Genomic DNA, 15,022 nt, shown 5'->3' on the forward strand with positions numbered 1-15,022 from the left:
TGCTGGAGGGATGCTGATGTAACAGCAGAGGATAACTGGGTTCCTTCTGATCCTGCTCGTGCTTGATTCTAGATGGACCACTTCCATCACACCTTCTTGCTTCTGGGATCGCTTGATTGCATTTTAACAACGTCTTCAAGTTATTTGTGTGCATTTTAAAATTTAAGAAGCACTACATAGTGGCAGACAAAAGGAGGAATGGAAGTGACAGCACTTCTCAGGCAGAGGACCAAGGCTCCAGAGTGAGAAACAGAATGGGGAATTCTGATGACAAAAATGGGGGTTGTGAGACAACACTGGAGAGGTGGTCTGGGGCCAGATCACAGAGGGAACGTATGCCACCTTAGAGACTTGGGATACTATTCTGGTGCAACGAATAGGAAGCCACTGAAGGGTTTTAAGCAAGGGTGTAACATAATCATACCGTGTGTGTGTGTGTGTGTGTCCCTAAACTTATATATAACATTCACTTTAACCTGAAGAATGGTTTGGAAGGGAAACAGAATGAATGCAGGACAGTAATAAGGAGACTACCACATAGGTTAGAAATAATGGTGGCTTGGAACTAACACATTAGCCATGGGAATAAAGAGAGGGAGGCACAGATGTAGGAGATTTCTCTGAGGTGGGACTGACAGGACTTCATGCCTGAACAAGTGCATATGCACCAAGAGAATGGAGCATCTTGGATCACTCCCTCATTTCTGGCTTAGCATCTCGGGGATGGCTGTACTGACAAGGAGATCTGTTTGGGACCCATTAAGTTTGAGGTGTCTTTGAGACACATCCACGTGGCAATGAAAGGCAAACATGAAGAACGGCTGCCATCTTAACTTGGCCTTGGGACAAGCGTTCTTGAGAGTGTGACAGGAGAAGGTGCCATCCATTAATCTCTAGTATTTTATACTTCAGTGTAGATATTTTTTTTCCTGCCTTTAATGCAAATGGAATCTTCCAGTGATTTTTGTCCTGCTGCTTAGCCCCCATTGAGGTCTTGTCACTGAAGGCCACTGGGATAAATTTCTTATGATTATCACAACTTCTCAATCTTTCCCACATTTTCTGTTTCTCTCCACATATGCTTTTTTTTTTTTTAAATTGAGGTGTAATACACATACCATAAAATTCACTCTTTTAGAGCATGCAGTTCAGGGGTTTTTAGTATATTCACAGGTTGTACAACCACCACTACTGTCTAATTCCAGAACATTTTCATCACCCCAGAAAGAAACCCTGTGCCCATTAGCAATCACCTCCCCATTTCCCTCTCCCCCTCTCCCCTCAGCCCCTGGCAACCACTAATTGACTCTCTGTTACCATGAATCTGCTTATTCTCAATGTTTCACATAGATGGAACAATACAATATGTCGCTTTTTGTGTCTGGCTACCTTCATTTAAACAATGTTTCCAGGGTTCATCCATGTTGTAGAAGATATCAGTATTTCATTCTTTTGTATAGCTGAGTGATATTCCCTTGTATGGATATACCACATTTTTTTTTTTTTAAAGATTTTATTTATTTGAGAGAGAGAGAATGAGAGACAGAGAGCATGAGAGGGAAGAGGGTCAGAGGGAGAAGCAGACCGCTTGCTGAGCAGAGAGCCCGATGCGGGACTCGATCCCGGGACTCCAGGATCATGACCTGAGCCGAAGGCAGTCGCTTAACCAACTGAGCCACCCAGGCGCCCTGGATATACCACATTTTGTGTAACGTATTTTGTTATCAGTTGATACAGTTGGGTTGTTTCTACTTTTGGTTATTAAGAATAATGCTATGAACATTTGTGTATAAGCCTGTGTGTGCATATGTTTTCAAATTCTCTTGGGTATATACTTAGTGGTCATTTGGTAAGTCCATGTTTGACTTTTTGAGGAACTGCCAGTTTTTTTCCAGTGTCTGCACCATTTTTATTCTTCCCGGCAATGGATAAGGGTTCCAATTTCTCCACATCCTTACCAACACTTACTATTATCCATCATTTTGATTATAGCCATCCTAGCGGGAATGAAATGGTTTCCGCTGTGGTTTTCATTTGCATTTCCTTAATGACTATTGACTTCAAGCGTCTTTTTATGTGCTTATTGGCCGTTTATATATCTTCTTTGTGGAAATGTCTGTTCAATTCCTTTGCCCATTTTTAAATTGCATTATTTATCTTTTTACTGCTGAGCTTTAAGACTTTTTTAAAATATATCCTGCATAATACATCTTTATTAGATATATGATTTGCAAATATTTTCTACTATTCTGTGGTTTGTCTTTCAATTTCTTGTAGTATCTTTTGAAGCACAAAAGTTTTGAGTTTTGATGAAGTCTAATTTATCCATTTTTTTTTTCTTTAGTCCCACAGATGCTTGGATACAGTGCCTGGATCCATTTTGACAATAAAAGGAGGCTGATAGCAAATGGGGACATATGAGAAAATGACAACTTTACAGTTCACACTACTAATAAAATTATTTAGAAAATTGCCTTTCACTAGACAGTGTAATTTCTGTTGGTGGATACAAGCCAAATATGAATCACATACAAATCATCATCTTCTATTCCATTCAGCTGGATGGATTTAAGAAACAAAGTAATGGAGAATATCCATTCCATTTTCTAGAGGAAACCAGTTAGTATTTGTGCTATTTAAAGTATGATTTCTAAATTGCTTAAGCATATCTATCAAAATCCAAATGGAACATTTAAAATCAGCATGATATAAAAGCAATACTCTGTGAAATGGTTTCTAAACTATGAACGTTTATCTTTCAGACCTAGCATCTTAAAGCATAAAGACCAGATAGACTGCGATGGTGGAAGAGTCGTCCCATTTCCCCAGAAGTTTGTATTTGATTCATATGGGTACATTCCAAGGAACATAGGATCCAGGTTTATCTTTTGGGATCTGGAATAAAAGAACAAATGTGGATGTTTGCAACTTGGAAAACATTTGTGACAGGTGAAAAATAGCATAATAAAAAAAACAAAACAGGATAAAAACCACCCAGAGGGCAACCAGGACAAAGCAAGGTCTCAGAATGACAGCATGAGCAGTATGGAAGAATCTGGGACAGGACTGTGAGGCAGGGCAGGGCAGCTTCAAGAGTCATCATTTCACACTTGAAGGGGGACAAATAAAAAGTGGAATTAGTCTCTGTGTTCCTCCATAGTGAAGAGATGATTCATGGGGCTTGGGACAAGCTGTAAGGGGTACCACACAGAGCCAGCACTGACAGGAGGAGTAGGAGGGGCTCTCCCTTCAGTATAAGGAATACCTTGTATATAGTCAGAGGGGTCAATATCAACAGCATGACTTTCTCCCACAGTTAAAATCTCATCAGTGAATGTGACAAAGGGGAGCTGAGATGTTTGCTCTGCAGGGGTGTTGATGCATGATGGATCCTGCTCTTGGGCTTGGGCCAGAAAGGGCCCTTCCCACTCTACAGTTCAAATCAGGAATTACACGCACTTTCTCAAATATCTGACTGGATAGAGTGGGACAGACTGTTGGTGTGGCCCATATTCTTGGCCTGGGTGTCTTAGGTTCAGGGAACAGTTCTTGAACTCCCATTCCTGACCAATATATCCTGGGAAGAGAACAAAACCAAGGAGGAACATGTAACTGATGAAAGAGCAATGAACCTTCATTTTCAAGTGGTGTAGAACTGAGCCCCTTTGTAGGGCAGGCAGGACCAGGCTGATGAAAAACTGCACTCTAAGGATCAGTCTACTCTTCCCATGCTCAAATGCCCTCAGGATTCCTGTCACCTTTTCTTCCACGGAAAAACACCATGGTGAGTTAATAAAACTTGACTACAAGGACAGGGAACAAAAATTCAGAATTTTATGAGCAGGTCATACCATTTTTGTGAACTTATCTTCACAGGCCAGTCTAATCTTCTCTGGGGTCAGGGGACTATTGAGCTTTAATGGTCCAAACAGGCCTCCCTCCTGTCGTGCTGCATTCACCGCATCATGAATGGCAAAAAACACTGAACATCCCAGGAATATCCCAGACTCTCCTAGACCTTTGAAGAGAAACAAGTCAACCAGATTATGACTCTCTCTTTGTATCTCTATGTGTATATATGTATATGTGCATCTACAGGTAAACGTGTATAGATGCCTATATGAAATGTTATTACTTCTAAAGATTTATTTATTTTACAGAGAGAGTGAGTGTGCACATGTGTGTGGGGGGGAGGGGCAGAGGGAGAGAATCCTCAAGCAGACTCTCCACTGGGAGTGGAGCCCAATGGGGGGCTCAATCCCACAACCCATGAGATCATAAACTAAGTCAGAACCAAGAGTCGGATGCCCAACCAACTGAGCCACCCAGGTGCCCCTATAAAATATTATTATACATGTAACTTTTTTCTTTTAAAAAAGTAATTTGATATTTTAACCTAGTATTCTCATTCTTAGGATTCCTGCCTAAGGAAATGATGCCAAATGGAGAAAGCAGACGTAGGTATGAGATGATTATTGCAAAACAAAAAATCAGATACAACCTGATGGTAACAGTAGTTCATGTTAGGCTCCAAAATTTGAAGTACTTAAAAAAAGTTGTAACAATGTTAAATTAATTTAAAATTAAAATGTTTAATAGGGCCTTTTCTTCTATAAGTCTGGTAAAAACCTCAAACAACACAGAAATGAAGGCACCTCCCCCAGCCCCCTGCACAGATACCACAAATCACATAAACATTCATTTATTTATCAAGCACAGCTTACCTTCGATGAATACAGGGTACTGGAGCTTTGAGACGGAGGCAGTAGAGAAATGTGCAACTCTGCGGGGATGTCACAGATGGTGGGGATTTTATACTGGTTTGGGCCACGAGTATACAGGACACCCTGAGGAGAATAGTGCAGCTCCTCGATTGTATAAAGTCCCATGCCTTGAATAAATGCACCTTCAATCTGGGGGAGGGGGGAAGAAAAGAATTTCTGTATATGAGAAAATACAACCAACAGGAGCATTTCAACTTCATGCTGTTTATTTGAATTTTTAAAACACAGCACAAGGGGGTTTGCAGCATGTCCTGGAAGATGTCTCTGAAAGCTTACTTAGAAGTTTACCTCATTTTTGAACATCTTATTCGGTGCGCAGTTCAAAGTCAAAGAAGTTGACTTTGAATCTCAATTGGGCAGTGAAAGTCTAGCTCTAGAAGAGGCCTCAAATAGCCTGTGGCCCAAAGGCCCTCCTTCTTTTGGTCCATGAGCCAGAAGGAACCCTGTGACCGATCTGTCCGTAGCCCCCAGCACACTGACAGGGCTCAGAGCGTCCCCTCACCTCATCACAATCCTGGCTCGCAAGTGGGCGTGGCCTCTCATTCCTGTCCCCTTTCCTCACTTGTTAGTTACATGAACTGTGTTGTGTGCTCTCCAAGCTTCCTATACAGCTTTAAAATGCTCCAATTCTTAGATGTCAGCATGTGGGCAAAATTGGCTTTCCACACATCTTCCTGACTTCTGGGTCTCCTCGGTGTGCCGTTTTCTCCACCCCACCCTCCGGCCTACCTTGTGTCTGTTTGCGGGGAGATTCTTCTCTAACACAATGTTAGATGAATCTTCCTTTTAAAGGCCTAGACCACGCGCCAGGCGATGTCACCTCCACCTTCTAAGGCAGGCGCCTGTCTCTGGGGCGCCTCCACCGACCTGGCCCCTTCTGGTCTCTGCCTTCAGCCGCACCTTCCATTCCACTGACAGAGGCCACACGGGCACTCGCCACTGTCGTCACCCCCTCCGCCGCCCCCCCACTAGCCCTGAACACAGAGTAGGCTGAATTTCCTGTCTTTAGGTTCTCCCCTCTCCTCTCACCCAGAATGCCTTTTCCTGTTCATTCCCTAAACCTGGGGCCTCCCTGAAGCCCGTTTTGACTTCTCCAACCCACCCATTCCTCCCACTCTCCAATGACACGTGTCATGATTGGAGAGTACCTCCAATTATGTTCTGAACTGCGGGTAGTAAGCTGAATTGCCCACAGGTAGGAGACAGGTGAGGAACGTGAGTGAAGCTTCCAGGTGAGTCCTGACTCCTAGAATCACAGAGTACATGCTTCTCTTAAACAAGGGAGCCAACTGACTTTTCCTTGTGGAAATGCAGCGTCAGTGTTGGCAAATTTTCTGTGTTTCCAAGAAACACTAGCCAGTTGAATACTTAGGTAACACAGCTGGTGATTTTTTAGTCTTGTCAATTATTTCAAATTTATTTATTTACTTTTATTCTATTTTATTATGTTATGTTTCAAATTTAAATAAAAGATAACTGTGGGCAAAACAGGCTACCTATTATTAATGGCTACTGCTGTAATTGTTTGATGTTATCCCAACCCGACTTTAAACTCCTCGAAGCTAGAGCCCATCGTATGCCCAAGGCTTCACACTTAGCCTCCAGTCTACTTCTAATCCCAGAGGTGAGGGGCACATCTGACACCTCTAGGCTTGCTTCTTCTGCCTCCCTCAAGCTCCTCAGTCCCAGACCGCATGTCTCTTCAGAAACCACTTAAAACTTCTTTGTTTCCTCCCCTTTTTTAAACAGTAAGAGATTTGAGTTCTGTGGCTGGCCTGACGAATGGAATCTGACTTACAGGGGTAGAAAACTACAATGACGAATAAGCCGGGTAGAATGTTTTGCCTACAGACCCCCACAGCGGTTCTGGCTTTCACAAATGGGGTTGAGGCAAAGCAGGTACACATACCTGGCCTACGTCAAGGGCTAGGTTTATGCTGCAGCCAACATCCATGACGATGTCTGTTCTGATGTTCTGGTAATAAAAAAGAGCAAAAATGTTTATTTTACTGAGTCCAACGTAGGAGAGAAGGCTGAGAAACAGTTTCTGCCAGGATGCCATTGGTATAGGACTTTTCTGGGGCCACAATACATTTCAGGAGAAAGAATCAACAAAGAATTTTATTGGGTCACCAGTCTATCTATAACTTTCAAAATTATACACATACTCAACCAGCTTAAGCACCGATTTTTTTTTTTTCCTTCAGGAACAACAAGAGAGAAAAATATTTGACTTTGTTCTGGCTGAGTGACGTAACTTATTGAGTTCAACCCAGCGCAGCAGACATAATCTATGACACAGAAAATGTTTACAGTCCTCGTGATCCTTGTTGAAAAACCCTGTGGCTACCATACAACCCAACATCCAGAGTCCAGCTGGCTGGGTGACATTGACTGAAGCACAGAACTCAGGGTGCATCAGCTAAAAAGTCTCCGAAACTGTTATCTGCTGTTGCAGATTCTTCATTTTGAGAGCAGAGGAAAGATAAATCTAAAGCACAACTTGGTGACCAAAAGTTCCTGATAAGCTACAAATGAGGACTATGGCAGGCCCAGCCAGGTTACTGGTAACACCTTTGCTCTCCAGCAAGTCTGTACCTTCTTTTACTTGACATAATGACGTCTGCCATGACAAATAGATTCTACTTACAACTATTAATGGAACAAAGGAAACCCAAGAGTTTTCTTATTTGATTTGGGACTTTCATCTAACGTTTTTCTTAAGAAAATTAGAGAGTGATCCAGAATGTTTTATTACAATAAAATAATAAAACACCTTTCTTCTTTAAGGACATGATGAAATGTAAAGTTCTCTGTGACACCGTTCAGCAAGGCTGGCCTTCCGGCAGACCCATGGCCTCCATTACTGGTGAGGGGAGGTGCTCTCAAGTCTGCAGTGTTAGTAAAAGTTTTGTTTTTAGAGCCATGGACTTACTGTTTGTCACTGTGTTTTGTTAGGGCTGAAGAGAGCAGTTCTAGTTGTGGTAGCCAGCCTCCAAGATGGCCTATGACGATCCCCGCATGCTGGGTTCACGTCCTGATGGATTCCCCTCCCACACTCTACCAGCGTTAGTTTGTGCGACGGACAGGACATGTGGAAATGCTAGCACATCACCCCGGTGTTAGGGTGTAAAGGACTGTGGCTACTGTCTGGGTGCTCTCTCACTTGCTCACACTCTCTTCTTCCTTTGCATCAGTCCCTCTGGGCTTGGGGGCAGCCTGCGTGTCCTGAGGACACTGAGACATCCCATAGAGAGGTCCTTGTGCTAAAGAATGGAAACTTCTGACCAACAGCCAGTGAGAAACTGAGGCCTCCTGCCAACAAGCAGGTGATGGAGCTTGGATCAGATTTTCCAGCCACTATTGAGCTTTGGGAGGACTGTGGCCCTCTTTGACAGCTTGATGGCAACCTTGTGAAAAATCCTGAGTCTGAATCACCCAGATAAGCCACTCCCAGGTTTCTGGCCCTCAGAATGCTGTCGGTTAATAAATATTTGTTATTTTCAGCTGCCAAACTTGAGAGTAATTTGTTACCCAGCAATAGATAATATATAGATGTAGGTTCAAAGTGAGGGAAATTTTGTAGGAATAAGAACAATTCTAGGGGCGCCTGGGTGGCTCAGTTGGTTAAGCGACTGCCTTCAGCTCAGGTCATGATCCTGGAGTCCTGGGATGGAGTCCCACGTTGGGCTCCCGGCTCAGCAGGGAGCCTGCTTCTCCTTCTGACCCTCTCCCCTATCATGCTGTTTCTCACTCTCTCTCTCTCCCTCAAATAAAATCTTAAAAAAAAAAAAAAAAGAACAATTCTAACAACATAAGGAGAATGACTGAGAAACAGGCCTCCAGGGAGGGCCCTGGGTGGCATGTTACATTATAGCCCTTTACTTAGGGGTATACCTAACCTGAGCTACAGATCTAGCTTTTTTGAATGCATCTGATAAAAAGACTATTTAGCACATCTCTTAAGATTGTTCAACTAAGTCATAAGAACACACCTTAGAATTTCATACCAATTATTCATACTAATTATTACCTTGTTCTTAGATCTTAACAAGGCCAAGGCATATACAAATAAAGAAAACCCAAGTGATTAGGTTTTCACCAAATTTTTCTTTGAGGGAGAAGGTGATGTAGAAATTAGTTAGCCTGAGAGAACTTTCTACTGAACTAAAAGAGGACAGCTACTCTAGCATGAAAACCATGCTTAGAATGATCATTGTTGTGTCCCAGTCCAAGATTCCCCAAAAGTGGTCTGGTCTGGGTTAGAGTCTGAACAAACCAGATACTTTACCAGGCAGGTTCAATAAAGGTATATACAGTTTCAAAGATTAGGCTGACTATAGTTTTAAAAAACATACATGCCAGAGACCTATTAAATGAAAACTTACATCTTATCATAATCCAAGATACAGTCACAAAGTATGTTGGGAAATATAAAGACCTAGAGCTTGCTTCTGGGTAGGTTTTGGGACAGATTATCACATGACAGTTGTGAGGGTATCATAGTCCCATTGAATGTATTAATGATCATTTATTATTATTAACAGTGGCCAGTAAGTAGCTTCATTGTAGCTGGGTCCCACAAGGACCGAGATACAAGAGGAGAAACTCTCCTTGAAACAGAAGTGCATGTGTGTGTGTGAGAGAGAGAGATAGAGAGAGAGAAACTGTGTGCATATCTCCTCACTGCATCCCTTAAAAGCATAGGGATGCCCTTAAACTATCTAAAAAGCAGGATCTAGCTAGATAAAAGATATCAAAAGCTGGCCACTAGCTTCCCCGGATTGGCCCTTGGTGCTTGTTAGCAGGTTATGGATGCTTACAAAATCCTTCAAAAATGTCATATGATGGCATTTTATGTAAGAGTTCAGGACTGCTGGTTAGACCAACGGTCTACATGAAAGCTCTCTTTAAGCTCTGTTTCTTCCTTGAAGTGGTTTCTTTCCTGATTCCATTTAAAAGGGCCAGGAAAATAAAGAAGAGAGGCCGCCGGTCATTTTCCATGGAAGCAACCACAATACCAAGGCAATTGCTGAGCTTCTAATTTTTTCTGGTAACAGAGAAACTATCCTTAGCCAAATACATGGTGCTTCTACGGGGCTCAGACAGATGTCATGTGCGGAATTTAGGTGTATCTGGGGTACAACTGGAAGACCTTTCCAGTTGGTACTGACCTTATGAGCACCTGTCAGGCAGTCTATTTCAACTTCGGAACAGGCAGCTCCATAAACAAAATATTCAAAAGGATGGCCTTCGCCTGTCTCCCAGTTCATGTTTGACTCATAGCCCCTGGAAGAAACAGAATTCTTGAGGAGCATTGTTAAGTGACTCAGTCCCCTAACTGCAGACCCTGATGATTAAACAGACCCGTAAGAGGCTGTGTTCAGTTTGCATGTACAGCAAACCAGCGGAACACACTTGTACAATGATGTGCCGGCATGTTGTGCGTGTAATAAATCTGTTGAACAAATGTATACTTCTTTCTTATTAAATTTGCTTTGTCTGATAAAAACATTCAATTGCTCCTCACCAATGAATGACTCCTTATGCCTGGAAGTTAGGTGCTCACTCTGTGATTACCCAATCTATTACTTTTCGTTAATATTGAATCATGTCATCCTACTGTCATCAGACTTGGGGAATTTCACCTGCATTTTAGACCAAGCACTATTTCAAAGCTGCACATTCGCCTGTTCGTCTGTCTTTCCGGCTCCAGGATTCAGCCTTCTGTTTGTAACACCAGGCCCCTGGCTCTCATTCTTTGCTACTTCTCTGGTTTCCACGCCTGCTCTGTTCCTCACTCTTCCTCAAGGACCAAATGGATGTCACCATATAAGAGGTGCGTGCAGGCCAGCAGCTTGCCGGCACTTTCTCCCCTTCTCTCCTCTGCTTCCCCGGCCTGGAGGTGGCCGTTAAAAACGCTTCTCACACTTATTCCTGATAGCCGACCAGTGCCCTGAGACTCCCTGGAGAACTAGCAGCATGGCAAATCAGTTGAGACTTTCTGATTCACCCTGTTCTCTGATGGCTTTCATTTTCCATTAAAATAATCTGATAATTATTTTCCAAAGTAGGTGAGTGACAATTGTTCAGCGTCTTGACAATACGTGCTTATTGTCAGCTTTCTTCTTTTTTGCCAATCTAGAAGGTGTGAAATGGTGTTTATCTTATTATGGGTTTAATTTGCATCCCTTTACCTTTGTCTCTTAAGGATACGCTAAATTTTCAACAAAACATCAGCTACTGCTGTGGGTTCCAAGCACTAACCTCAGAGAACCCTCCAGTACCGCCCAGTAGGATTCGAATCATCAGCTCAAGCCGTATTTTATTTTATGTGCCTATTTTTCCCAACAGAAGCCTCTCTGGGCATTTGGATTAACTAGAAGCTAAATGTTGTATATAACAGTGGGTTAATAGAAGGTCACCCAAATCAACTTTTTTCCAAAATTGCGAATGGAAGTGAAACTCTTCCTCAAGCAACAGCTGCTATTTTTCATAGCATGTGATCGAAAGGACTCTTTACCTGAAGTATCCAGTAGCTGAAAGACTAATGCTTTCATCAAAAGCAGCTTGTGCCTGGGAAATAAGAGGAAAGATGATGCGATGATGATGTTTCAAGAAAGAATCGCTTGCGACTTCAATCTTGGTTTCACTCTAGGTGAAATGCAGCTATCAGTACTAATAACCAGGAAGAACCAAGATTAAGGTATTCCCTTCTGCATTCTCTGCCCTCGCGAGCACTCGCTGTCGCTGCCGCGAGTAACGGCATGTGTTCGGGGCCTGTGACGTCCCGTGACTGCCCAGGTATGTTACACCCGTAGTCGGGACTAGAACAGCCCACAGGCCTTCTGCTGATAAAGAACCTCACTTGGTCTTCTGAAAAGACAGCCTATCCACCGGGAATGTTTCAGGAGACAATGAGGTGGTTGTTGTTTAGTTTTAGTACCAGGTATTCATTGGTCTTGGGAAAGTGGCATAATTTTGGTACATTGTACCACTGACATGGTAAGTTCTCCTGACTCTGCACTGCACGTAGTTGACTAATAGAAAAATGGGGGTTAGGTCCACGTCCCCAAGTCCGAGAAAGGAAAAGGTGAGGAGTGCAGCAGAAGAAAGCACGCTGAATGGTAGCATCTCTGAGGGCAGAGGCCCGGCTGTCTTGCACAGTATCCCTCTTCAGTCAGGCTCTCTCTGCCTTTTGTTGGCTCGGAAAGCACAGGGCAGAGGGCACAAATAAAGATGCCCCCAAAGGATTGAGAGCTCCCATAAATATGAATTATAGAATGAGTCCTAACTCTGTGGAAGAGCAGGACCCATTTCTAAGGAGGATTCCCCAAATGCTATTTCCCCCGACCGATGCTTTTAATGCGACATCCTCAGTCAGCCTGACACACACTCTCAGCTTTCACTGACATCCATTCCACACCATCTGGTACTTTATAACCTATTACTTTAAAAGTATGCTAGTTGACTGCAGAATGTGCGTTTTCTCTTCCAACAGGGTTGTAAGTACATTGAAGGAAGCAGTTGAAATTTCCACTACATTTAATGCCTACTACTGGTTGAATACATATCCAGTGGCTTGGTTTCCTATTTCTACACGAGTGCTTATGTGATTTTTTACTTTTATAGGAGGATTGTAGTGTTGGCTTTCCGTTTAGGAACGGTGGAACCCAAAGGAGGAGAACAAAGAGATTTACAGCTGTTATCTAGAAAATACCTGGGATCCATCAGAAGAAACATTAATTTGTTCTGGCTTAAAAACAAGGGCTTTGGGTAGAAAAACAATCTTCCTCTCTAATGGAGAATTTTCCCAGATGCAAGAGTTCCTCTACCATATTACGATAACGTTTCCACGTGCAGAGAGCCAAAAGGCCTCTACTTACCGTTATGTAACTGTAGTACCTTTTAAAGTGCCATTTCAACTGATATTTAATTCACACATTTTTCCTCCCTCCTTTTTTCCCCCAACATAAAACACAAAAGTAACAGTGATTCTCACCCAATCCTTCCAAGTGCCTTGAGGATTCTTGCTGATGATGGGTTCAAGGTGTTTTAGAAGAGTCTGACAAGCATCCTAGGGATTATTTTTTAATTAAAATCATTATCATAATTTCAGGCAAACACTAATTTCAAAACCACAACATATGTGTCATTACAGAGTTTGTTTAGGAGGCCCACAGGCCCTCAACAACACAGAGAAGGTAGAGACCGACCTTTTAAGAGGTGATGTGAAAGGTTTCCCAGGGGTGGGGTTGAAGTGTGAGCTGGTCTTAACGATGAACCGTCTAGGTTGGGGGGCCTGTAATCCGTGCTAAGAGGTCAGGACTTAACAGAAAAACTGATGGCAAACCCCCGACCGCTGTTTTTAAACACGGCATGGTCAGATTTATTTTGTGGGAAAGCTCACTCTGTCAACATGAAGCCAGAGTGAAAGGCAATAAAACTCCGGTGGAGAGACAGAGCCTTGTAATGGTCCTGGCAAGAGGTGCGAGTCTGAATCCAAGCAGCGATATTCCCGGAACGTGGATGTCAAAAGACACAGAGATATTTCTGAGTGGAAGGGAAGGATCCATGAGATGTCAGGAGTGAGGGAGGAAAGGAGATGGATTTCCAGCCCAGGAGAGCAGCTGGTTATTGTACCACGTACTGAACCTGATGCTGGGGGAAAGCACGTTTTTCACCAGGAGGGTGTGAGAAGGAGGTAAGAACTGGATTAAACCTCAACATCTTCTGAGCTCCACCCATGTTCCTGGCCTGGTGGGGCTAATGATTTGGATGCCGTGGCAATGATTTTTACCTTTACTGCCAGCCCGTTGAGATCGGCCACCACGGAACCTCCAGAGATGTTTGTATTAGGGACAGTTTCTGTGCTTGTCCCACGCAGGTGGATATTAGACATTGGCATCCTTAATTCACGACTAACCACCTGAATTTTAGAGGAGAGATTCTTTCCACGTTACTTTGGTTAGTCACAGACCTGTGCACATACCCACACAGTGGCCCAAGTGTGAGCCCCCATACACGCAACAGGGACAGGCGGGGAGAACCATGAATTCCTCCAGCCACAAAAAGTTCTTTTCTAAAGACCCTGTATAGCTAGTCTGGACCCTAAACCTTGAGCACACATTCTTGTTTCTTTGACTTTCTTACGTGCAATAGCATCAGGAAGAGGAGGCAAAGCCCCAAGCCAACACAGGAGGAGATGCTTCACGTCTTCATGAAATCAACACCTTGAGGCCTTTCCTATCACCTCACTCTGCAAAATTCTAGCAAAGTCTCTATAATCAGAAAAACGCAAATCAAGGCAATAATGAGATATTATCCTTCACAACTATTAAATTATCTAAGGTTTTTAAAAAAGCCGTAACGGATAAAGTTGGTTAGTGGTGTAATGAAAAGCATACTTTCTGGAAAACAATTTGGTAATAAGTGTCCGTGATTTAAGGTACACTCTATGACCCAGCAATTTCATTTCGGGAAATCTATTTTAAGAAAATAATCATTAATCTGACGACAGGCTTACATACAAAAATATTAATTGAAGTATTCAACAACTGGGGATGGTTAAATAAATTATACATACATCCACAAGCAGCCATTAAAAAGCGTGATTGCAAAGAATTCTTAGCCACAGGAGGAAGTGCTCACTCTATATCAGATAGATAGGTGAAAAAAAAAAACAAAAACAGAAACAAGCACAGGGGAAAAAAGAGAGAGAGAGAGAGAGGCAAACCAAGAAACAGACTCTTAACTATAGAGAACTGATGGTTATCGGGGGGGGGGGGATGGGTTAAATAGATGACAGGGATTAAGGATGCACTTGTCCTGATGAGCACTGGGTGTTGTATGGAATTGTTGAATCACTATATTGTACACTTGAAACTAATATTACCCTGTATGTTAAACTGATATAACTGTATGTTAACTAACTGGAATTTAAATAAAACACACACAAAAAACCAGGATACAAAAAATTATATAAACAGCATGTTAGCAATTTATGAAAAAAGAAAGACCTCAAAACAGTGCTTACTGCTAACTGGTGAAACTGTTCAGAGTCTTTTTAACAATTTTTTTTGCCCCTTCCAAATGTTTTAAAATCTTTAATGTTATTATTATTCACAAAATAGAAACAGTACCTAAAAATTAATCTAAAGTGAATGAGTCAAAAAACAGGTAGACTTTGATTAGAAATATCCAATGTGATTTATATTATCGATTACACCAAGTCCTAA

The 15,022-nt window shown here is 42.5% G+C and overlaps 1 protein-coding gene across 1 annotated transcript in view; it reads right to left on the reverse strand.

Annotated features, from left to right (window-relative positions):
- Nucleotides 1-1,533: 1,533 nt before the first annotated feature.
- LOC102743959 (aldehyde oxidase-like) overlaps nucleotides 1,534-15,022 on the reverse strand; it is a 67,143-nt gene continuing 53,654 nt past the window's right edge. The window contains 8 exon segments of the mRNA XM_081815318.1: nucleotides 1,534-2,895; nucleotides 3,852-4,023; nucleotides 4,729-4,913; nucleotides 6,694-6,759; nucleotides 9,959-10,073; nucleotides 11,308-11,360; nucleotides 12,787-12,861; nucleotides 13,585-13,713. Coding sequence (XP_081671444.1) covers nucleotides 2,845-2,895; nucleotides 3,852-4,023; nucleotides 4,729-4,913; nucleotides 6,694-6,759; nucleotides 9,959-10,073; nucleotides 11,308-11,360; nucleotides 12,787-12,861; nucleotides 13,585-13,713 — 846 coding nt within the window. The 3' untranslated portion in view covers nucleotides 1,534-2,844.

Source organism: Leptonychotes weddellii, chromosome 3 (genome assembly GCF_054177405.1).
Source record: "Leptonychotes weddellii isolate Sample4059 chromosome 3, ASM5417740v2, whole genome shotgun sequence".
Classification (NCBI taxonomy): domain Eukaryota; kingdom Metazoa; phylum Chordata; class Mammalia; order Carnivora; family Phocidae; genus Leptonychotes; species Leptonychotes weddellii.